General features: G+C 51.2%; 1 protein-coding gene across 1 annotated transcript in view; it reads right to left on the bottom strand.

The window, feature by feature from the left end:
- The window catches only part of Tnrc18 (trinucleotide repeat containing 18), a 91,865-nt gene that overhangs the window by 8,993 nt on the left and 58,643 nt on the right, over positions 1–24,229 (bottom strand). The window contains 8 exon segments of the mRNA XM_052168745.1: positions 2,859–2,967; positions 3,094–3,169; positions 3,882–3,999; positions 5,815–5,956; positions 6,505–6,654; positions 9,596–10,023; positions 17,392–17,625; positions 22,198–22,476. Coding sequence (XP_052024705.1) covers positions 2,859–2,967; positions 3,094–3,169; positions 3,882–3,999; positions 5,815–5,956; positions 6,505–6,654; positions 9,596–10,023; positions 17,392–17,625; positions 22,198–22,476 — 1,536 coding nt within the window.

Here is a 24,229-nt window from a genome sequence, read left to right as displayed (position 1 = left end):
CATACACAAGACCCAAAGCCACTTTGAAAAGCCTTACCAAGTACATAAGCTCCGAATGTCAAAGACAGGGAGTGAGGCACAGGTCCACATTCTAGAACATTCCATAGTAAGAGTCACAGTTGATGGTGGTTCTGAGGTGAACCTCATGCACGCCAGACAAGCATTCTACCAACCAGCCACCTCCTAGACACTGTTCTTACTTTTATTTGTTGAGACAGAGCCTCACTTAATTATCCAGGCTGGCCTTGAACTAACTCTATAGCCAAGGGAGGCCTTGACCCTGAGTTCCTGACAAGTCTGGATGACTTTGGCTTTGGCAGGAGACAAGGTCAATAAGGGATAAAGTCAAGGCTAACAACACAGGAGACCCAAATACCTACAAGCAGGATGAATAGAAAGATTTGTACAGCTTTAGAAAGGTACTGGGTATATCCAAATACTAAACACGGGGACACACCAGCCCTTCCTAATATGCAAATGCTAAGGTCAAATCCTCAAACACACAGGCCTTATGGCCCTGACCCAGTTGAGGCGAAAGGTCCTATCCAAGACAGTACTGGGGAATCCCTGAACACAAGCTTCCGCCCACCCACCAGCACGCAGAGCTCCATCCAGACTGGCTCTTCAATCTCTCTCTCCACCAAGGATCAACAAAGATGCCTGGGCAATCTCTAATTAGAGGAAGCGGAAAAGCACCTGAGACCAGGAAGGGACACAGAGGCGAAAAGAAATCCAAACCAATGAACAAAACACCCTGTGAGAGATTCTTCAAAATCAGATGGGCTGATGGAGCAAAGATCTCCTTGAAAATTAACCCTCAAGGGAGTGGAAAAAGTCACTCGGAGAGCATGCTGGCCAGGCTTAGTCCTACAACTCTGAGGGGCCCCCAGAGGCAGCTGGGGCGCACACAGCCCTTCATGGTACTGGAAGACAAAAATCTCAGAATGCCACACTCCTAAGCAAACTTTTACTGTAGTAACACGATCTCTGGAGATTGATCAGTGATTTACAGACGGGGAAAGAAATATCGTCTCAGCTCAGTCGTGGCTCAGACCACACTGAACACCTGCTGCTCAGTGGTATACAGTCTCCTAGTGTGTAAAACGTGAGGCAGCCAAGGGCTGTGTCATGTTTGGCCTTTTGGTCGGAGAGACATCCACATCCTCGGGAGGGCTGATTTTGGAATGACTGAGGCTTGAACTGCTCAAGTATCCGCTTCACCTGTCTGTCCTGACATCCTTACTATTTATCTTCTTAGGTACCCATTTTATTTCCTTGTTAAGACTTACTGCTTTGTTTGTTTTTCCAAGACAGGGTTTCTCTGTGTGGCCCTGGCTGTCCTGGAACTCACTCTGTAGACCAGTCTGGCTTCAAACTCAGAAATCCTCCTGCCTCTGCCTCTCAAGTGCTGGGATTAGACTTACTGATTTTTATTATGTGTATGTGTGTGCCCCTGCATGAGTTTGTGTACCATGTGTATGCAGAAGACTGGGAGGCCAGCAGGCGGCATTAGGTCCCCGGGACGGGCGTTACAGATATCTGTGAGCTGCCAGGAGGATGCTAAGGAGGGCGTCTTATGCAAGAACAACCGCCGAGCCGCCACTGCAGCCCCATACCCATTTTTTCTTTTGGCTTTAAAATATGTATTTGTTTGTTTGTATACGCACGCCTGTGAATGCCCAAGCACACGCAAGTGTGCAGAGAGAGGGCCAGCGGCAGAGGACATCAGGTGTCCTCCACTATCCCTTTCAACCTAGTTCTTCAAGGCAGGAGGGTGGCTCTCTGAAGCCAGAAGCTTACATTTTCTGTTAGGCTAAAAGGCAACAAGACCTCACTGACCCTCCTGTCTCCACACCCTGCGGAGCTGGAGTTCCAAGTGTGTATGAGATGAAGAAGATGCAGCTTACTGCACAGAGCGGGGCTAGCATCTGAGTTCTGACTTTCCTGACTTGGAAGCAAGCGTTCCTGGCCTCTGACCCGTCATCCCATCCCCCACCCCTTTTGTTTTCTGTCTATTTGTCTTCTCTGTGTGATTAACAGCATCCCAGACTTCCCATGCGTAGAATACTCTGTGCCCAGAGTATTGCTGTGCTACTATGGGGTGGGCACCGTCAGAGGTGGGGCCTAACTGCAGTCGCCAGTCACTGTGGGCATCCTTTTTGAAGGTTGTATTGGTGTGTCGTCTCCCTGAACTCTCTGCTTCTTCCTGTTTACCATGAGGTGAACATGATGTTTATCATACTTCATGTTATTATCATGTCCACATGACTGGACAACCACGATGCTCTACTACACAGACCCAGAATCAACAGACCCAAGGACACGAACAGCAACATGCCTGCTGAGACTTGCAAGTCAAAACAGGTCCTCCTGCCCTGACATTTTCTGCCGGGTATTTTGTCCACTATAATAGATTATCCATGGAGAAGGGAAGCCAGCCTCATTCCTTAGCCACAGGAACAGGGTTTTAATGGGCCCAGCCCAGTGGACTCAACTGCAGTGACCTTAAGGAAACCTCATGAGTCAAGTCGTTTCCCCCCTGACCAAAGCAGGAAAGAAAGCAGGGGTGTAAACCATTCCCTGATGGTATGTGTGAAGCCGGAACGCCTTCCCAAGAAGCTGGTGTGTAGCCAGCCTACAGAATCCATTCCAAGGTCAGATACCAAGACCCCAGGTCCTGCTGACTTCATCTGAATAGCGGGGATCAAGCCATACCAGAAAGGCCTCCCAGGAATTTATTTATGCAAACCAGCAACAGTGCCTGCTGGTTTAAGCCAGCTGGGAGCTGGTTTCACTGAGCAGATGAACAGATAGTGACTTATTAGGAGTTGGGAGAGCTTAGGAGGAGGGCGTCTCACCTCGGACCACCGTGCCTGGGTACAGGCAGCGGTACTGCTGGCTCCAGTAGGCAGCGATCCTGGTCCCCTGGGGCAAGAAGCGTGTAGAGGCCGGCCTCACATCTATAATCTGGTAGAGTACAGACTGAGGGTCAGAAGGTGACCGGGAAGGAGGGGATCGAGAGCTGTGCTCACACAGGCCACTGCCTCAGAGCCCCTCCCTCCTGGTGGGGGTCCCCTCCCATCCCCCACTCACCGCCTCCTGCAGTAGCTGCTCCAGGCAGTAGATGTGGGGACGATTCCCACGCTCACCTTCCACCACCACGCGGTATCTGCAGGGACAGAGACAAATATACAACAGGGCAGGGGCCATAGAACCCCGGTCCAGAAACTGAACTGTCCCAAGCCAGCAATGCCAGCTCTGCCACCTGATCCATGGGAATTAGCTTTAGGGTCAGATGTCTGTTAACTATATCAATATAGATTTATAGTGTATGTTTTACATATGCATATATAATAAGATATATCATGTTATATCATATCATGATCAGCCACGATTATACAGTCACAATGCTCTATTTCATAGACCTAGAATCAACAGACCCAAGTAATATATATATATATATAATAGTAACTATATAATATATAATAACATATATGCTATATATATTAATATATAACATATTAATGTTTTTATATATTAATACACTACTATATAAATATGGATTGTGTTCTCACTCTTCCTGTATCCAACTTCCTCATTTCTATAATTCGGGCTAGAAAGCTGCCCAGCCAGGACCCCTCATTCCTAAGGCGGTCCATACACGTCACCCACTTCCTGCTGGGCTCCATGGGACCTGGCTCTGCCCAACAGAAGTCAGGGTCAATTTTGGCCCCCAGTGACTCCACAGAACTCCCGGCACTGTTGCTCTCCCACCTCAGAGAGGGTGAGGAGCAACCTGCCCAGGCGGCCCAGAAGCAGAGCCTGGCGTGGGCGTGGGCGCAGGAACCGAGCGGGCGGCGGGCCCCACGGTGAGCACTCACATGTCGGGCGAATGCACGGTCTGCACGTGGCCCGCGTACAGCAGCTTGTCGTCCATAGGGATGAGCACGCGCAGGCCGTCCTTCAGCTCCTCCTTGTCAATGATGCAGGAGCGGGGGGCTGCAGAAGGTGGGCGGGGAGGCCAGGCAGAGTCAGAGGATGTCTGGGGGGACACCACCCCGGGCCTTCCTGGGGACTCCGCTAGTATCCTCCAGGAAATAAAGGCTGTGGGGTGTCCAGGTAGAATGGCGGTGTATGTGTGTGTGTGTGTGTGTGTGTACACAGCTGTCCTCATATACACTGGGTCCCAATTGCACGCGGGGTAGGGGATAGGGGCCCCCCTTCCTGGTCTGTATGGACAACTAGGAAATCTCAGGTGAGTGGAAAGCCAGGAGTAACAAACCTCTCCATCCCACAGATGAATACGCTCAAGGTCCTGGGCTGTGAAGACCCCCCCCAGTGGATGTTAAAGGTACCTGCTTCAACACAGTGCCCAGCCCTGACCCCCTGACCCACAGACACGGCCCACCCCAGTTTCCCTCTTTCTCTTCACCATAAGGCTTTATAGCTGGTCCCTGTCAGAGGCAAACATGTAAAAGATCCCACCTGGGGCTGGTGATCGTGGCCTATCATCCCAGTGACACAAGAGACACAAGACTGAGGTTTATGGCCAGACTGATGTACACAGGGAGCTCAAGGCCAGCCAAGGCAACTTAGCGAAAGTCAAAAAGGATCAGGGCGTGGCTCAGTGGTAGAGCCCCTGCCTAGAATCCCCCAGGGAAGGGCTGGGGGCGTGGCTCAGTGGTAGAGCCCCTGCCTAGAATCCCCCAGTGAGAGGCTGGGGGGCGTGGCTCAGTGGTAGAAGCCCTGCCTAGAATCCCCCAGGGAGGGGCTGGGGGCGTGGCTCAGTGGTAGAGCCCCTGCCTAGAATCCCCCAGGGAGGGGCTGGGGGGCGTGGCTCAGTGGTAGAGCCCCTGCCTAGAATCCCCCAGTGAGAGGCTGGGGGGCGTGGCTCAGTGGTAGAAGCCCTGCCTAGAATCTAAGAATAAAGGGCCCAAAAATACTTGTTTAGAATGGCTGGAGATGTGGCTCAGCCTATGTGAAACTCTAGATAGATAGATAGATAGATAGATAGACAGACAGACAGACAGACAGACAGACAATTAACAAGTACATGAATCAAGCATCTCTGGAGTCTGGTGGTGGAAGAAAAACCCACTCCTCCACCCTACCTGCTTCTGTACCCATGCTCACTTTAAAGTTGGGCTTGATCTGGTCCCAGGCATGCCCATGGGCCCTAGGGACACCACCCTATCCTTGTAGTGCATACTCCATGGCATTCCAGGCAGAGTGCTGTGGCTGGGACCCTCACCTCCCCAGCCCCCCCCCCCCCAGCGTGCCTGCTGCAGTCAGCGCGGCTATCCAGACACATGAGGATGTTGCTGGCTGCCCCACCGCCAGACGCCCCCCCCCACGTGCCAAGCACCCACCCAACCTGCTCCCCACAGTTCATACCCACCATCCCTCCGCCTAGATCAGACTGTAAGGTCCCAAGCACCCTCCACAGGGCATGGTTACAACACCCCAAAACTGAAGCCCTCAAACACCAGCGTGTGATCACCCACACCCCACCCATCTTACGTCTCTGTGGACCCCCTAACATCAGCCCTTATCTCTTTCTGCTCACGTGACCCACCACCCCACCCGTCCGTTCTCCCAACTAGCCCATCAGGCACTAAGTAGTCCCTGCCCCCTGTTGTCCCAACTGTAGCTGAGGCTTCCTGCTCGCACAGCCTGGCTTACATTCCAATGCACACTGACATCCATGCCTCCTCATCTCCACCACAGCCTGGAGAGGCCAGAGTTGAGCTGCCCCAGCCTCAGGGCCTCATCCTGGGCTGCTAGGGAACCCCTGAAGCCTCTCGGGACACTCACCTGGGGTCAAAGGTCTCTCTGCGGCCCCCCCACGGGGCAAGTGCTCATCCTCAGAGAAACTTGAGTCCTGGTTGGGTTCAAAGTCTTCCTCTGCCGCCATGCTCTCCATCAGCTTGCTCACAGCACCCCCTTTTCCTCGGCTCTGGGGAGGACACACACACACACACACACACACACACTGAAGGCTCTGCATGAGGCACAGGCCATCCCATCATGCTGGGAACATTCCTGAGAAATCCAGGGCCGAGGTCAATTTGTAGAGGCACACTGGTCATGCGCACTGTAACCCAAGCCTTGTGTACTTAGCACAGTGCTTCGTACTCAGTACTGTCCTCATGTTAGCACAGCGACACCTTGCTACTGCCTTAGAGAAACTGATCTCTAACCACATAGAATGAAGTGGAGGCTGAAATAGGGTTATGGGAGTCGCTGATAGCACACCCAGGCGCGCCATGGCCCTCTGTCAACAGACAGAAGCCTCAGCACACCCACGGGGAGCCCTGCTGAGGAACAGGTCTTTAGGGTAGTGGTTCTGTGGCCCTGGGTTGCTAATAAGGTTGGAGTCTGGTCTGAGAGTGGAGCTTGTCACACCCACGGGACAATGATGACAGTGGACTAGGGGCAGTGCTTGCCTGCATCTGGAACTAGGCCAGTGCAGCCTTGATGTAGAAGTCGCCCTGGCACACTTACCTCCTTCTTTGCTTCTTTCCCTCTGGCCTTGGCCTTGCTGCGCTTGGCAGTCGGCAGGGCCCCTGGGTGGGGTGCCCTGGAGTCAGGCAGGGTGGCAACACGCGGTGGTGGCAGCGAGGCTGCTGACCCAGCCTCTTTCCCTTTCTTCTTCTGGAGGAGAAAGCCAAAGGTAGGGAGTTGTCACAGGGCATGGAGGGCCCAGGCCCCCATGGCAAGGAGGCAGGGTGTGGAAGACACAGCTCACAGAAGGGATTAGAAAACCCAGACTTGGTAAACACGAAGGCCTGCTTAACTCAACAGAAGAGAATGACGGACGCCTTCACCAGAAGGCTGGGGTGCTTACCGTTTAACAACCTGTGATCTTTGCTGTTCTGTGGAGCCGGCCTTCCAGGATCCCCCGCTATCCTGGGCATTGTCTAGACCCTTATCCTGAGCTGTGTCTCGGTGAACAGAGCCCACACTTATGAGAGAGTCCCACGCACTGTGCACCCTCCATGGACACGATCCTTCCAGATGCTGTCACAGGTCCTCCCGCCCTAGGCCCCAGCCCTGAGCTCCGTTTATCAGACAATACAGCTCCTTCTTAAAGGTCACAGGGGCTTTGCTCCTTCGCAAGGGAGTTTAGCTGTGTCTAGGCCTGAAGCTTTGTTGTAACTGTCACGTGGCCATCTCTTCCCAAGGTTTTACGATACTTACATGTGTAAGAAATAAACCGTGAGGTCAGACTCTGGGAATTTCCAACCAGAGCCTGCTAAAATGGGGCTAACCTGGGCTTCATTTTTCACCTCCCACAGATCACCTTCCTGTGAGGTTTATCCCTTCCTCTCTCTTTACAAGTATTCTACGTTTTACTCATAAATTATTTTTATTAAATCTTTGTATTTATTTATTATGTGTGTGTGTGTGGGGGGGGGGATGTTACTGCCAGTGTGTATGTGAAGACTAGAGAACACCTTGCCAGAGTCAGTTCTCTCCTTCCACAATGGAGGTTCCTGGGATCGGACTCGGGGCATCAATCATCAGGCCTGGGAGGTAGTGTGTTTACACACTGCGCCATCTTGCCAGCCCTCATAAATGATTTCTATCATTACCATATACTTTATTGTACTAACAAACAAAAAAAGTGCTGACACGAGAGTCTCCGCAGCAACTCCCCTAAGTGACAGCCTGGGCATCTTTACAGAACTTTCCAGAAACACATACAACCAGGTCACTATACAGAAATATTCACGTATGAGCTTTGGGCCTGCTAGGGAGGGCCTCTACCACTGAGCCACACCCCCAGCCTCTCACTGGGGGATTCTAGGCAGGGGCTCTACCACTGAGCCACGCCCCCAACCCCTCACTGGGGGATTCTAGGCAGGGGCTCTACCACTGAGCCACACCCCAGCCCCTCCCTGGGGGATTCTAGGCAGGGGCTCTACCACTGAGCCACACCCCAGCCCCTCACTGATGGGTTCTAGGCAGGGGCTCTGCTCCTGAGCCACGCCCCAGCCCCTCCCTGGGGGATTCTAAGCCAGAGGGCTATAGACAGGCACTCTGTATTTTGCTTTGCTCACACAGGCTCACTGAGGTCTCATTTTGAACATCTCCTCTGAGTCTCCCTGGCATGCACCGAGGCTCTGTTTTGCTTAGGGCTATCCTATGGCACAGAGGGAACAGCTTTATTTCCCATTCAAAGGCTATCAAACCCCAAGAAGAACGATAATAAGATCTTACCAATGCGTTCTAGCGGCCAGACTCCTGGAAGGGCATTTAAAATGGTTTAGCTGTTGCCCAGTCCCCTGTGTGTGAGACTCCTCAGGACTCTGCAGTGAGGCAGCCTCCTCCTGGGCATCTCAATATAGAGATCTACACACTCCGCCCTGCAGGTGGGGTGGGCTAACCAACGTCTCACAGACAGGGACGTCCAAACATAGAACTGGAAATAACCTAGGTGTCCAGTGAACTGTCACGGACGGTGGCACCCACACGTCCTGCCATCCCAGACCTCTGCTACAGGCTCTGAGTTGAAGGCCACCGCCCAGGTAACCAGCATGCTGAAACTTTGCTTCAAACCTCAAGACTACAACACACATGTGGCAGTGGTAGAGGAATCAGAAGTTCAAGGCCAGCCTGGGCTACAAGAGACCCTGTCTAAAAACCAAACTGGAGCTGGTGACAAGGCTCAGCAGGTAAATTGGCTTCTCATGCAAGTCTGCTGGTCTGTGTTTGATTTCCAGAACCCACATAAGGGTCAACGGAGAGAACCAACTACACACAGTCATCCTCCGGCCTCCACACATGTGCCAAGACACATAGCCTCAGCAAACACACACACACCATACACATGCACACAAACCATACACACACCATACACCCATACATATACCATACACACACACACACAAACCATACACACACCATATACACAAACACAAACCATACACACACATACATATACCATACACACATACACACAAACCATACACACACATACATATACCATACACACACACAAACCATACACACACCATACATACAAACACAAACCATACACACACATACATATACCATACACACATACACATAAACCATACACACACACACACAAACCATACACACATACACACAAACCATACACACACATACATATACCATACACACAAACCATACACACACATACATATACCATACATACACACCATACACACACACACAAACCATACACACATATATATACCATACACACACCACACTCACACGCCATACATACACACACCCATACACACACACACCCCATACACACACACACACACACACACACACACATCAAATATGTGCTGTGGTTAGAGACAAGAGTCACCAAACCCAGAAACCTTTTCTCTTTACCCGCTGCCTGTGTTGGATATTTTGTTAACAGTCACCTCAACAGGGTTCCCGGTATTTATTCACATTTTAATCCATTATCCTCACACAGTGAGAGACTAAGGCCCTCTGTGTGGAACAGGAAGAGGAAGCTGGGTCTCTCACGAACCTTCTATGGACACACTGCTCACATCAAAGCCGCACCCCAAGGATGGAGACCAGGGGACCTGTGCTGAGACCTTACCTTCCTGGGGTCCTTCCTGTCCTTGGCTCGCCCAGTGTCCTTCCGGGGGCTAGGGGCACCACCCCTGCCACAGCGGCCAGGCTTGGTGGCTGGCGCGGTGTTGCTGGGCGCCTGGACTGCAGCGGAGGCGTCGTGTAAGAAGATGCGCTCGCTCCTGCGGCGCGTCCACAGGTCGTCATCACTGGCCTCTGGCCCCGCCTCAAAGCCGGGTTCCTTGGGGCCACGAATCTTCCGGGCTTTGCGTCCCTTCTCTGAGGCCAGCTTGGCCTTGTCTGGGCTGGTGGGACCAGAGGCCCGGGCGCCAGGTCCGGGTGCAGCCAGAGACTGGCCTGGCTCCCCGACCCCTTTCTTGGCCCGTAGCAGCCCAGCAGGCGACTGCTTGGGAACCTTCACTTCACTCTCCGAGTCTGTGTACTCGAACTCTGTGCCTGGAGGTGGGAAGGAGGAGGTGGGGGCTGGTGGGTGGGTCTCCACGGGGCCCGTCTTCCCACCCACATGCCCCTGTGAGGCCACCAGCAAGAAATCCACAGACCCATTTCACCCAGTGGCACACTCTCTCCTGTTACCAGGAGAAGGTAAACTGAGGCTCAGAGAAGGACAAGGGTTTGGCCAAGTCCCCTATCCCCTACCCCACGGATGTTCCCCACCTCTCACCCCAAGAACATCGCTCAAGTATATCAGTCCTAGGCCCACATGAGGCCCTCCACGCTGCCTCTCAGGAATCCCCAGAAACTAGACAGGTTGGGGCAAGGGGTACACAGGGAGGCAGTGGGGAAAACCCCAAGAAAGCCCCAAGCCTGAGGCCTGTTCCTACCTCCCGACAAACCCCCTTCCTGCTCTTGGGGTCCCTAATCATCCAGGCCCACTCCCTGCTGAGAGGCTCCTCAGAGGTCCCCCCTCCCACCCTCCATAACAAGTCTCTACATAATGAGGACCCTTTTCCTTGTGCCCTACATCTCTGAGACACACTACTAGACTTCAAGGCCACTGTCTCTCCTCCCTCTTCTACCTTTCCTGACCTTCGAGGTGCTGTTCCACTGTTCCCTCAGCCTAGGGTACGACCACCTCAACAGGAAACACAGGTATGCCACAACCCACTTTATCCCCTGGGTGTTTCCTCTCTATTCACAATGCCCCTGCTGCTGTCATAACAATCCTTCCCCATGCTTCTAGCCTCTCTGTCCACACTGTGGCCCATCCCAGACTGCCCTGGTCTAAAAATAGCTCTCTGAGTTCTGTTGGGTTCTCTCCTGTCTATAAAGTTCAAAAACAGAAAGGTATATACATATCTATCATCCCACAGACCAGATAGCCTGTTGGGTTGACAGTCCCATAGAGGGCCAGCAACCCCTCCAAAAGGACCTGGGGGTCCAATCCCAGCCCTACTGACTCTCAGGCAACAGGAAGCCTGTTTACAGGGGTCCCATGTGAAGCCCTCTCAGAGGCAGCCATAGAGGCAGGGATGGGTCAGGAAACTTGGTGAACAAGAGTCCCTTCAAAGCTTAAAGATCTTGTTAATGAACTTGCTAATAAGTTTGTCCCTGATGAAATTTTCCCTTGTGCCCATATGTTCAAGGCTCTTCCCCAGTTTCTTCTATTATTTTCAGTGTGTCTGGTTTTATGTGGAGGTCCTTGATTCACTTGGACTTGAGTTTAGTACAAGGAGATAAGAATGGATCGATTTGTATTCTTCTGCATGCTGACCTCCAGTTGAGCCAGCACCATTTGTTGAAAAAGCTATCTTTTTCCCCCCACTGGATGGTTTTAGCTCCTTTGTCGAAGATCAAGTGACCATAGGTGTGTGGCTTCATTTCTGGGTCTTCCATCCTATTCCATTGATTTACCTGCCTGTCACTTTACCAATACCATGCGGTTTTTAACACTATTGCTCTGTAGTACTGCTTGAGGTCCGGGATACTGACTCCCCCGGAAGTTCTTCTACTGTCGAGAATAGTTTTAGCTTCCTGGGGAAGCGGCTGGAAGCAGAAGGAGGGGGCATTCCTGTACATGAGAAGGTTCAGGACATACAGTCAGGTTTGAGAGTTGAGCTTTTGGGGTTCTGGTGTGTAGGGTAGTAGCTGCTTGCCTAGCATGCATGAAGCCCTGGGTCCCATCACCAAGCACCGCATAAAACCTGCTTGGTGGTGCATGCGTGTCATCTCGGCACTCAGAAGGCAGAGGCGGGAGGATCCTCACCGTGTAGCCCCTGTGAAAACACTAGACCATGCTGCGTGGAACAGGTACAGAAAGCTGACTGACAGCTGCAAGAGGAGAGTGTTCTTGGAAGAGAAGCATGGAGCTACAAGGGTCAGGTCTCAGCCTTGCACCCCCTACTTGGGGATTTGGGCAAGGTATGGAGCACATGTGCAAAAGAAATGGATCTGGATCTCAGAAATCAGAAACCTAAGAGTCACAGAGAAAAAAGCAAAAGAGAGGCCATTCCAAACTGTCTAGCCACACCTAGGAGTAAGCCTTAGGGACAACCACCCAGTGAACCACAGTACCGCAAATAAACTTGCTAAAGAGACCTATATCTGAATGGGTCTGATAAAGTCAAGTCCTGGTAGGTCAATTCAGTCGTGATCCAAACTCCTGGGAAAAGAGTCTCCCTTACTTCCTTCCTTCTTTCCTTCTTTCCTTCTTTCCTTCTTTCCTTCTTTCCTTCTTTCCTTCCTTCCTTCCTTCCTTCCTTCCTTCCTTCCTTCCTTCCTTCCTTCCTTTTCAAGATGCAATTATTTAAGACAATTACACGTCATTGTCTTTAGACACACCAGAAGGGGGCATTGGATCCCATTAAGGATGGTTGTGAGTCACTATGTAGTTGCTGGGATTTGAACTCAGGACCTCTGGAAGAGTAGTGCTCTTAACCACTGAGCCATCTCCACCCCCGAAAAGAGTCTCAATGAGGATTGTGTAGATCAGGTTGGCCTGTGGGCGAATCTGTAGGAATAGTCTTTACTGAGGTAACTGAGGTAGGAGCCGCAGGCTACTGTGGGCAGCATTGTTCCCTAGACAGGAGAAGCAGGCTGAGCACCAAAGCTCTCATTTTCCCCCTGCTTCTTGACTGTGGTTGAAACGTGACCAGCCGTTTGAAGTTCCTGCTACCTTGACTGCCCTGCTGTGGCGAAAGGTAAACTATGAACTAAAATAAACTTTCTCTCCTTGTCTTTTATCAGGATAGTTTATCACAGCAACAGAAACGTAGCTAGGACAGCCAGTAAGATGCTCAGTGCTTTAAAGCATGTACCACTCTTATAGAGGACCCAAGTTCAGTTCCCAGGGCCCACATGGGAAAGCCACCTGTGACTCCAGCTCCTGACAGCATCTCTCATCTCTGTGCACTCATGTGTGCGTTCTCTCTCTCTCTCTCTCTCTCTCTCTCTCTCTCACACACACACACACACACACACACACACACACACACACACACGCAATTAAAAAGAATATTTAAGGGCTGGTGAGAGATGGCTTAGTGGTTAAGAGCACCAACTGCTCTTCTGAAGGTCCTGAGTTCAAATCCCAGCAACCACATAGTGGCTCACAACCATCTGTAATGTAAGAGATCCAATGCCCTCTTCTGGTGCATCTGAAGATAGCTACGGTGTGCTTACATGTAATAATAAATAAATATTATTTTTTTTTAAAAAAGAATATTTAAGATCAAAAAAGGAAAAAGTTTAATAGTTCCTCAAAAGGCTAATAAACAAACTTTACAACGCACCTAGCAATTCAAGTATAGAAGAATTAAAAAAAAATTCCTCACACAAAAAAGAAAAAAAAAAAAACCAGCCCACAGACAGTTGAAAGTAACATTAGCTACAAAAGCCTAAAAATGAAAGCAACTCAAATATGCATCCACTAGCAAGTAGATGTGGTCCAGAGCCGGACCACGTAGCTATAAAAAACATGGCGTCCTAGCAACTGTTACTATGATGAGTTTCAAAACCAAAATGCCAAACACACAGGGCTACGCACGACAGGGTCCACCTCATTCTCCGTATTGTCAGAAATAGGTAAATATAAGAGGGGAGAGCTAGAGGTTAGACCTAGAGGAGAGCTAGAGGCTAGACCTAGAGGAAAGCTAAAGGCTAGACCTAGAAGATTTATTTATTTAGTTGCTTGGAGGGAGGGAGCGAAGGAGGGCCAAAGGGAGACAGGTGGATGTATAGTACACGTATGGAGATATCTCCTCCCATCATGCACTGTGACATACATGTCCATTATACACATCACACACATGATCATAATACATTTTTTTTAATTGAAGAAGAAAAAGAAAGAAAGAAAACCAGAATGACTATGGAGTATTAGATAAAAGTGGATTTTAGGGTGCTGGTGAGATGGCTCAGTGGTTAAGAGCATCGACTGCTCTTCTGGAGGTCCTGAGTTCAAATCCCAGCAACCAAATGGTGGCTCACAACCATCTGTAATGAGAAACAAACAAATAACCTATGGGCCGGAGTGAGCAAGAGAGAGAAAGGGAAGGGGGAATGTGGATTTCAGAACAAAAACATAATCCCAGAGAGGAGAAAGGAACACTTAATAGTGAAGATCAAGAGAATAACAAAATATCAAACTTGTATGCCCTCAATAACAGAGCTACAAATACATAAAGCAGAAATTGACAGAATTAAAAGGAGCAATAGTGAATTGTGCACATTACAGTTGCAGGTCTTAACACTTGTCTCTAGCACAATGGAAAGAGTAAATCTGAACTGCAGAGAATCACACAGGTGTGACTAAGAGTTAATAGGATATCAGTATGCATTACATGTTTACCTCCTAGGAAGTACCACAGGGCTTCAAATTAATTTCCTTTTTCATTGAAATTATTGAATGTACCTTCCGACTAGAATGAAATCCAAGCAGATCTCTACAAGATGACCAAGCAACTGCCCTCAAATGTCTGGAGAATAAATAACTTTCTGAGTCATCACTGCATCAAAGCGGAAATCACAAGAGAGATTCAAAATGGTTCCCAGATAAGGAGAATTCCACAAGCATCGAAATGTGAGAGGTGTGACTGAAGCCGTGCCTTCAGAGGGGCTCGTATCTTTGAACAATGTTTCTACTGGAAAAGAGTAAGGCCTCCAATCAGTGATCTGAGAGGCTACCCTGAAAAACAGGAAGTAGCTGCAAATGACTGACACGCCCAAAGAAATCGAAGGGAGCGAGGGTCAGTGATCGATCAATGAACCTGGGCAGGCCTGATGGTTCAGTAAGGAAGGAAACTCGGCCGCCAGGCCTCATGACCTGGACTCAACCCCTGGAACCCAGACAGTGGAGAGAACCAACTCCAGAAAGCTGTCTTCTGATCTTCACACAAGCACTAAGGCAAGTACATGCCCACATGCATGCATGCATGCATCCATACATATATATGTACAAAAAAATAAATGTAATAGAGACAGAATGAAGGGGGGAGGGAAATTAATGAAACAGGTAAATTCTAGCCAGGCTGATCAAGGGAGAGTGTATCAACAATAAAAGAAGATAAATTACAGCCGGGCTGCAGTGGCGCACGCCTGTAATCCCAGCACTCTGGGAGGCAGAGGCAGGCGGATTTCTGAGTTCGAGGCCAGCCTGGTCTACAGAGTGAGTTCCAGGACAGCCAGGGCTACACAGAGAAACCCTGTCTCAGAAAAAAATAAAAAAATAAAAGAAGCAGTCGCAGTCTAGTGATCTAGCAACTGTGCATATGTTTGACACCTCTCTGGACACCACTGAAGTAAGTATTGAGAAACTTGTATCTCTAAAAGACATTAGGAAGTAAGTTGGTGAGGGAATCTTTGTGAACATTTGCTGGTGCTGATCGTGACCTAACATGGAAATAAGAGACTAATGTATCTTCTGGCACCCCCAGAATCATGCGCGTGCCCCACTGGCTGGACCAGAGAATGCTCTGCATATAGCTGCCCCAGGGACAAGGTTTCCTTCCGAAGTTACACTGGAGAAATGTAGATATAAAAGGCCACAAAGCAAGTGGGAGGAGAGGGGGCCTGCACTGGGTCCAGGTTGGAGGTTCACAGACCAAGCACTAGATGACTTCACAAAGTATCTATGAAAACGTCCAAAACCCTCAAGATTAAAAAGAGGACAAGACTGGCTCGGCGACATTGACAGAACTTCCAGAAGGATTCATACACAGAGGCCAGACCCAAGCAAACTACAGGCTAGAAAAACAGAGGAGGGGTTTGTTGAAGAAGCATGAATAAATGACTAGGGGCTGGCGAGATGGCTCAACAGAAAAGAGGGTCTGCCACCAAGCCTGGTGACCCGAGTTCTATTCCCGGAACCTTTGACCTTGGTGTGTCTGTGTGCACCGGGAAACACACATGCCAAGTAAACTGAAGTAAAAAATTTAAAAGTGCTTTGAATAGTTCATTTGAGTGGTGGCACATATGATCAAGACATTCTGCTCAGTCACGTGTCAAAGAATAAACGAACGCTCCTCTGTAGGGGCGGTTCAGATGCTAAGGTCCTGTTCCCTAGTTGATTCTTGATCTATCAATAAAGATGCCGGGGGACGGGACTTCTGCGTTCCCGCAGGCAGGCTAAGAGATGCGCAGGAAGAGGAAGGGGGATCTTGCCCATGCTTCAGAGGGAGAAAAGGTGACCACCCACGTGAGATCTCGGGCAGAGCAGTCACAGGCTGCCTCCCCGAGATTAGAAACGCAACTAAGCAGAGGGCAGTTCTGGGTTGTTGAACAAGAAGGTAACCAGGACACTAAGCAAGGGGGGCAGATCAGAGGTGCTGAGAGTGTTGGGGAGGGTATGTTAGCAATGTGTGTGTCTGTCATCCGTGGATCCAATGTTCTCTGGGTGGGGGCTGGTAGTGCTGTCCTCCCAGAACTTAAAGCAGGGCAGCAAAAACTACATGCTACACACATCTGTCGAAACAAAGTGGTAATGGTCTGAAGAATATGCCCGACACCTGGAGAACAGGATAGGAACAGCCAATGCAAAAGCCTCAAGACACCAGGGCAATCGGTGGGGAATTTTAAGGAGGAAGGAAGGAAGAATTTTAGGGTAGGAAAATTGGGGACGTCTTGGGAAAATCTGGTTTATGCGATGCTGGAGATACAGAACACAGGGCTCTGCTGGCCAGGAAACCACCCTACCAACTCAGCTGCATATCACCAGCTCCAGGAACCACATCTACACCGATGGTGGGGGAAAGAACCTCTGGACTCATCAGGGACACGGGGCCCAGACTCAAGGAGATAATGGAAGTGAGGCAAGGTGAACTGAGCCTCCTGCCCTAACGTTAACATGGAAAACCTCAGCCCACGAAGGGAGTAAGAGAAAAAGCCTTAGCCCGCCAACCCTGGCCCCTCCAGCCACCAGTTTCAGGCCATCGAGGCCACTCTTCTGCCTCACTGGACTCAGAGAACCAGAGAACGCCTCCAGTGGCGTGGACAGAATGTTTCCCCTTCTTCTTCTCTCTGCAATCTCCTCTCTCTCTCTCTCTCTCTCTCTCTCTCTCTCTCTCTCACACACACACACACACACCACACACACACACACACACACTATGTTTTTCTCTGCCTGGAGCCCACTAGCCTCTAGCCACCAGGTCCAGGCCTTCCCTGAGCTCCTGGAGATCTTCAATGAAGACATGAGGATGTACTCTTATGTGACCATGGACACAAAGATAACAGCCCAAGGGCTTTCCAGCAGTCAGGTGATCAAAACAGTCAGGTGACCATTCCAGCTCTCCCGCCCACCCCTGAGCCTCAGTCTCCTCATCTCTGTGATGGGCCCACAGCACTCACTTGGCAACCAGTGACACTCACCCATCAAACTCTGCCGCTCCTCCTTCTTCCGGGCCTTCTGCCCAGCCTCCAGCTGCACCACAGATAGGGGCGGCCCCACGACAGGGCTGGGGAGAGCACTGGCCGCAAAACGGGCCAGCAGCCTCAGCCCACTCTCCTCCAGGCTTGGCGACAGGGCCTGTTCCCCGGCACCCAGCCTATAGCTACCAACGCCTTCCTCTTCCTCATCTTCCTCCTCCTCTTCGGAGCTGTCATCTGGCATGCAGAAAACAAGGAACGTGTGAGAGTCCTGACCTGGGTGCACGCTGCCCCCCACCTCCTCCCACCACCCACCCTGGCTCCAGTTTCTGTCCTCACCGAGGGTCGCCAGGGGGGGAGGGCCCAGAACCAGCCCACAGTCCCACCCATGGCCCAAGGCCTCTACCAGTCACCCACACAGGGGCAGCCTGGGGAAGGGAAAGGGTTGGCTCCGGGTATCAGGATGGGCTTCTGGGAGAACAGCACCGACATGCACCTGTGCTGTAGGTGGGGGGACAGACACACAGACAGACAAAGACAGGAGACAGCGCTCGTCACAGTACACGCACGCGCGCACATACACACACCCCGACATAGACATGGAGGCTGAGAAAGGAAGCAGGAAAGAAGAGAGAGGCAGAGGAGGGAAAGGGAAGAGGGAGGACTGGGCTCAGGCTAGGGGATCTCGACAAGGGGCCCGGGGCATTTTGATCAGCCAAAGGTCACGGGGCTGTTGGCAGAAAGCAGAATTTGATCTCTTCCTGGAGACTAGGGGACCCCCATAGTCTTATCCCCAAGCAGAGGTAGAATCTAGCATCCCCACACTAGGGAGCCTCTCTGAGTCCTGGGTGACCCTCCAGCCCACCAACCCAGCTAAGGGGTCTGCGTCCTATGTGGCATGGCCTGGTACGGTGACACATGTCTGTGGTCTAAGCATTGAGACTGAGACAGGACGACTGTGAATTCAAGGCCAGCCAGGGCTACAGAATAAACCCTCATTTCAAAAAGAAAAGAGAAACTGAGCCAACCAGGGATGTGAACTCAGACAGCCATGGAGGCCAGCAGACCAGCCCACTCTGCAACAAACAAGGAGGACCCCTAAGGCCAAACCCTTAGGCAGCGGTAGAGACTAAACAGTCCAGCCAGGTCTCTGTTGGGTCAGAGGCCGGTTTCACCCCAGCAACTGGCCACACTGGTTCAAAGGCTGAGAGCCCCTGAGGTAGGATGGGCAACGGGGCTGGCTCACAGAAAACAAAACTCAACACTCCCCTAGGCATGTAAGGAAATTCTCCACCAGATGGTGAAGACACCCTAAGGTGCAGACTGGCTTATGACCTTTCAAGGGAAAGAGTACCAAGAAGCAGGTAAACACCAGGTGTGATCTACCTCGAGGGCTTGTGCACTGGGGCCCAGGAAGGGCTGGAGGCTACACTGGTCTGGTAAAGCCCTGTTAAGATACACATATCCTAGATGTGAGGGCTGGACAGGGTGATCAAATACTGCTTTTCCTGCTAAGGCCCATACCACGGCTTGGTAAGATAAACTAGGGGCCACGGCAACACCAGCTTTGCAGAGGGTAGAGTTGTAACCAGTTTTAACCAGTTTTGTCTATGACAGGGAATCCCAGCTTCCAGGATGGGAATAGCTAAGGAGGGTCTGCATAGGGGATGGGGGGGGGGAGGGAGAGAGGGAGAGAGGGAGAGAGGGAGAGAGAGGGGAAGCTGGTTAAGAGGGTGCGAGGTGGGAGGCGGGAGGTGTTCCCAGAGCGATGGATGAAGCAGGCTGGGGATGCCAGCAGGGCAGGCAGGGGCAGGCAGGCAGTGCGCACTTGCGATCAATCACATTGCGACGTCACATGGTTCTGTCTCCGCCCCAGTGGGCCACAGCGGCAAAGCGGGCTAAGTGTAGGCAGACTTTTTGTCGGCAGCCTGGGTAATCTCACATCAGGGTTCCCTGGAGTTGGCCAATTTGGGTAGGGTGGGCAGGGAGATGGGGAGGGCGGCTGGCTGGGACGGGGACTGGGAATTTCCCCTCTCTAAAAACTCCCCCTCTGTCCTGGCTGCTCCGGTGTGGAAGTCCTAAACATTCTTTCCGGAAGGATCCCTGGGCAGTGGGCTTCACCAGCAGGAAGACAAGTTTGAGTCCCTGCTCTGGGTTTCTGCGGGTCACTGTCAGATCCCAGAAAGCCAGGTGCAAGGTGGTCTCAGCAGTTTGATGCTGCAGAACATTCCAGAAGGCGGAAACCCAGAATGGACACTTTCCCCCCAAGAGGGAAACAATTATTCTGAGGTCTCCTGTGGCCCTCACAATGAGGTGCTTGACAAGACTCATGCAGTGTCTCTGACTGGACCAGCATCTATGAGGACAAGGAGACCTGACAGACCTTGCAGGACAGGGAGGTGGGGGGCGGGGTGTCGAGAACTTCTGGAATTGTCTATACCTGGATCCACAGAGCTTGCCAAGGGTAGAGGGGGAGAAAAGTCCCAACAAAGGCTCAAGGGAATAAAGGAGGAGGAAAAAAAATTTTTAATGTCAATATATTTTTTTAAAATCCTGGCTCAGGGCAAGGGGTTGGGTAATTGAGTTCCCAAAACCTGATAAAAGTCAAAGGGACGTCCTGCTGCCAGACCCGGTGGGGGCAGACCCCGAGGGGGGGTAAACAGAGGATAGAAAAGGAAAATGTTTTTTGCCTACCGGACTCAAACTCAGTAACCCGCTACGCCGTCTGCCCTACTCCCAGCCTTCGCTTTGCGTCCAAGTGCAGCGTGAGAGCAAATGCGAGAGACCGAAACAGACACTCAAAGCATCATGGGTAGGGGTCAAGGGTTGGAGGGATGGGCAAGCTGCTGGGGGGAGAAAGCAGACATACTAGAAAAGCCACGTCAATCAAGTGTTTTAGTACCAAAGGGGGCGGGGCCCTATTACCCAACTATCCCTTTCTGAGACCCCATTGGCCGGTTTTGCTTTGAATGGTAGAGGCAAGCTAGGGACTCATGCCCTGGGCCTCTCCAAATCCTCTGGCTGGGCTATCAGCCCTTGGTAATCACTAGGGGGCCCCGGGGAGGCCTGATTCTGTGTCGTCTATGCTGGAACAGGAGAGGCTCGAAAATGGCAAGGCTGGGACCCTGACTCTGAGGGCGTGTAGGGAAGGGTAGCCACCCCGAGTCATGGGGAGGGAATAGGGGAGTAACCGGTCTCATCCACATTAGACCAAGGTAGGGACGCCCACGCAAGAGGCAGGCCGCCTCTTGATGGCCCAGGCTGTGCTGGCTCAGGTATTACAAGAACAGCCCGAAAGGCACCAGGTCACCCCAAAACCCGCCTCTGCCAATCTGAACGGCTGGTGTGCGAGGAGAGGAGGCGGGAACTGAAGAAAGACTGGCCAATAAGAGCAGAGTCCTGGTCCCAGGTTGCTATGACGCTCCTCCCCACGCCCGGGGCCATGCTCTGGACAGGTGGCTTGGTACTATCCATCCGGGCATTTTCAAACACTCTAGCTCTAAAGGGAATTTACCCTGAAGCAGACCCTGGCTAAGGGATGACGCCCAGTTTCTTCCCTCGCAGGGACATTTTCTGATTGAAGGGTCTGCGGGCTCTTGAATTTCTAACTGTGGGCTACAATTCTGGTGTTGGAAAAAACGGGATCCTGAATGTTCTTTTTGGTGCTGGGCCCCAGACAGACCTCAGTCCAGCAACCCCAAGAAATAGTATTTTTGACCCTCAGTGTGGCAACCGAGCCAACACTTTCAAATTAAACAGGGAAGAGAAAACAAACAAACAATCAAAAAACCCCAAAATAAACAAACAATAAAACCAAAAATACCAAAATCAAGGAGACGGCCAATAGGCCTTGACTCTGGACTGCCCGCATGCCCTTCAAAACAGAATATGTGTTAGCAAACAAGTACTGGCAAGTTAATTGTTGTTCTTGCTGGGTTTTTGATTTTTGTTTTTTAAACCATGGGTGGGAAGTAGCAGAAGCTTCCAGAAAAATAAAACACAGACAAGCAGCTTAAAAGGAAAAAAAAAAAACAGATAGATGGTACAACACTGGACTGTACACCCGAAAAATGGAATGAGTGCTGGAGATACCAGGGATATTTGAATAACAGAAAAGCAGTCCACCATGTCTATGGCTTCTAGAGTGGGGACAAAGAGCGGGAAGAGAGGAGGGGGAGGAGGGATGGATGGGGAGGACGGCAACCTAACGTCTAGTTAAAGACATAGCAAGAGAAACAAGGCACACAGTTTAGTTAAAAATGAACTCGGTATGTTTAATAGAGCTTGGCATTACCAAAATCGCGGTACAAACAGCAAGTCACACGCCGGCCCACACAAGAAGTCCCTTTTTGTTTTTTTGCTTTTGTTTTTGTTTTTGTTTTTTTTACAAAATGTTCCTTGGGCAAGCCTCCGCCAAGCTCACACCAAGAGAAAACCCAGGCCGGCCTGGGGGTCTGGAGAAGGTACGGTCAAGGCTTTTGGATTTGGGAGTGTGGGGCTCCTTGGGGAGGACTAGTGGGGTGCAGAGGGAGGAGGGTGAGAAATTCTGGGAGACTAAGAAGTCCGTGTAAGAGCTCCCTATGGGCTGGCCAGTGGTGTTATCACAAGTTTAAGTAAAAATAAAAAGCAAACACAAGCCAAAAATAGAGAGGCGGATAGGGCAGGCTACGCTGCCAAAAACCTAGACGGCTACAGCCATCCTGCTGTGCACACACACTCTCACACGCTCGCCTGCTCGCTCGCTCTCGCTCTCCCACTCGCTCTCGCTCTAAAAACATGGAAGGTTATTTTGTGTTTGGCACTAGTAACCTTGATCAAAGGAGTCCTCCCCGGAAGAGTCGCTGAAGGAGGAGCGGGCCTCCGCCTCTCGGAGCAGCAAACAGAAGGACTGCTTCCTGCTGGTGGCCACCTTGGGTTTCAAAGTCCGGGGGCCTGCCAGGCCCCTCTTGGTCAGCTTAGGTCCTACGGCTGGCTTGCTGTTCTTGGGCACCATGCCACACAGGAGGGACGAGGCCAGTTTGGAGCAGGAGGGGCCCTGGGTAGACCACTCATTCTTCAGGAAGTCTTCCTCTTCGTCAGAGTCCGTATCTGCAGTCAAAGTAGGTTTTATTTGTTTATCTGTGTGTGTGTAGGTGGTCTCGTGAGTGTGTGTGTGTGTGAGTGTGTGAGTGTGTGTGTGAGTGTGTGTGTAGGTGGTCTCGTGTGTGTGTGTGTGTGTGTGTGTGTGTATGTGTGTGTGTGAGTGTGTGTGTGTGTGAGTGTGAGTATGGGAACCAGAGGTCAACCTTGACCTTGGATCCTCAAGTACTCGCCATTTTTAATTTGGTCTGTGTGCGTGTTTATGTCTGGGGGCGTGAGTGTGCCAGGAACACAGGAGAGAGTCAGAGGGACAACCTGTGTGTGTCCATTCTCTCTTTCCGGTCTATGGGTCGCAGGGACTGGTGGCCTGCACCTTTTCTCCATCTTAGTGACCCCACCTTATTTCTTGAGACAGTCTCTCAATGGGACCTGGGGCTTGCCAGGTAGCCAGGGCTGGATGGTTAGGGAGCCCCAGATAGCCTCCTTGTCTATGTCTGTCCAGCAGTGGTATCAGAAGCATGCACCTTCCCACTCGTTTTTTTATGTAAGTGCTGGGGCTGGGGATTGAACCTGGGTCCTCTTTCTTGCACAGCAAGCACTATACCCACTGAGCTATCCTCCCAGCCCTTCGAAGTATGTTCCGAAACAGGTAAATCGGGGCTCAAGGAGGAAGGCGCTGGTGTCTTTTTTCCTATCGGTGACCCAGGCCACAGATACCATAGAACCCAGTGCCAACTGCCCACAGACCTGGGCACGTGTGACATCCCCGCTCTCCACTGATCTGTTAGGCACAGCTTGGATTGCCTGCTAAGAGACAAACAGGCCCTTCCCACGGCTGCTGTCACCTGCCTTGGGTACATCCACTTCTCCAGTGTCAGAGCCAGGAGCAATGACATCCCAGTACCTCTACAACATCTCCTGGCCAAAAGTACGTGGCTCCCTCCACCCTACAGATGTCACAGAGCCCAGTGGCTATTTCGAGAAGACACAGTTGACAGGGACCAATCCTACACATCTCTTCCCAGCTCCTTGTTCAACTACCCAGCAGCAGCAGATTAACATGGGCTGCAGGCGAGGTATTCACACCAGTGGAACTATTCCAAGAGAAACACGCAGGGGCACGGGCGTCACGAACAACACTGTTAAACTCCACCAAACCGCCAGTCCTTTACCATAACACCTCCCATGTTCTCACTCACACACACACACACACACACACACACACACACACAACACGTATCACAACAGGCACATGTGGAAGTGAGATGGTATTGGCTCTCTCCTTCCACTATGGGTTCTGAGGACTGCACTCGGGTCTGCAAAGCTTACGCTGTAAGCGCTAACCACTGCACCACCATCCCCCTCTCGTGTTCTAACTTGTTCCTTCCAAGGCCACAGAGGCCTAGAAGTGACATTCGGCCAACCTGGCCTTCCATAAAAATACATCAGGTGTGACATGATGTTCATGTCTTCCAGTCCCAACTGGAAAAGCAGGAGGCCACCGCCACCACCGCTCCCTTCCACTCACTGTCACAAGTCTTTCAAGCTCCTTCTCTCCTTGTTGAGGACCAGAGACAGAGATTAAGTGATCAAGCCCTTCGGGTGTGAGGGACACTGCCACTAACACAATCTAACATGTTCCTGGTGCGTAAGGCTGAGGGGGGTGGGTCTCATACCCACTGGAGCGTCGTTGGTCCTGGAGACGCCCCCAGGTGAACTAAAAGCGTACATGATTCACACATCACAGCAACTTAACCCTATG

This window comes from Apodemus sylvaticus, chromosome 22, assembly GCF_947179515.1.
Source record: "Apodemus sylvaticus chromosome 22, mApoSyl1.1, whole genome shotgun sequence".
Lineage (NCBI taxonomy): Eukaryota > Metazoa > Chordata > Mammalia > Rodentia > Muridae > Apodemus > Apodemus sylvaticus.
Note: the sequence above shows the minus strand (reverse complement) of the source record. Positions and strands in the feature narration are given on the sequence as shown.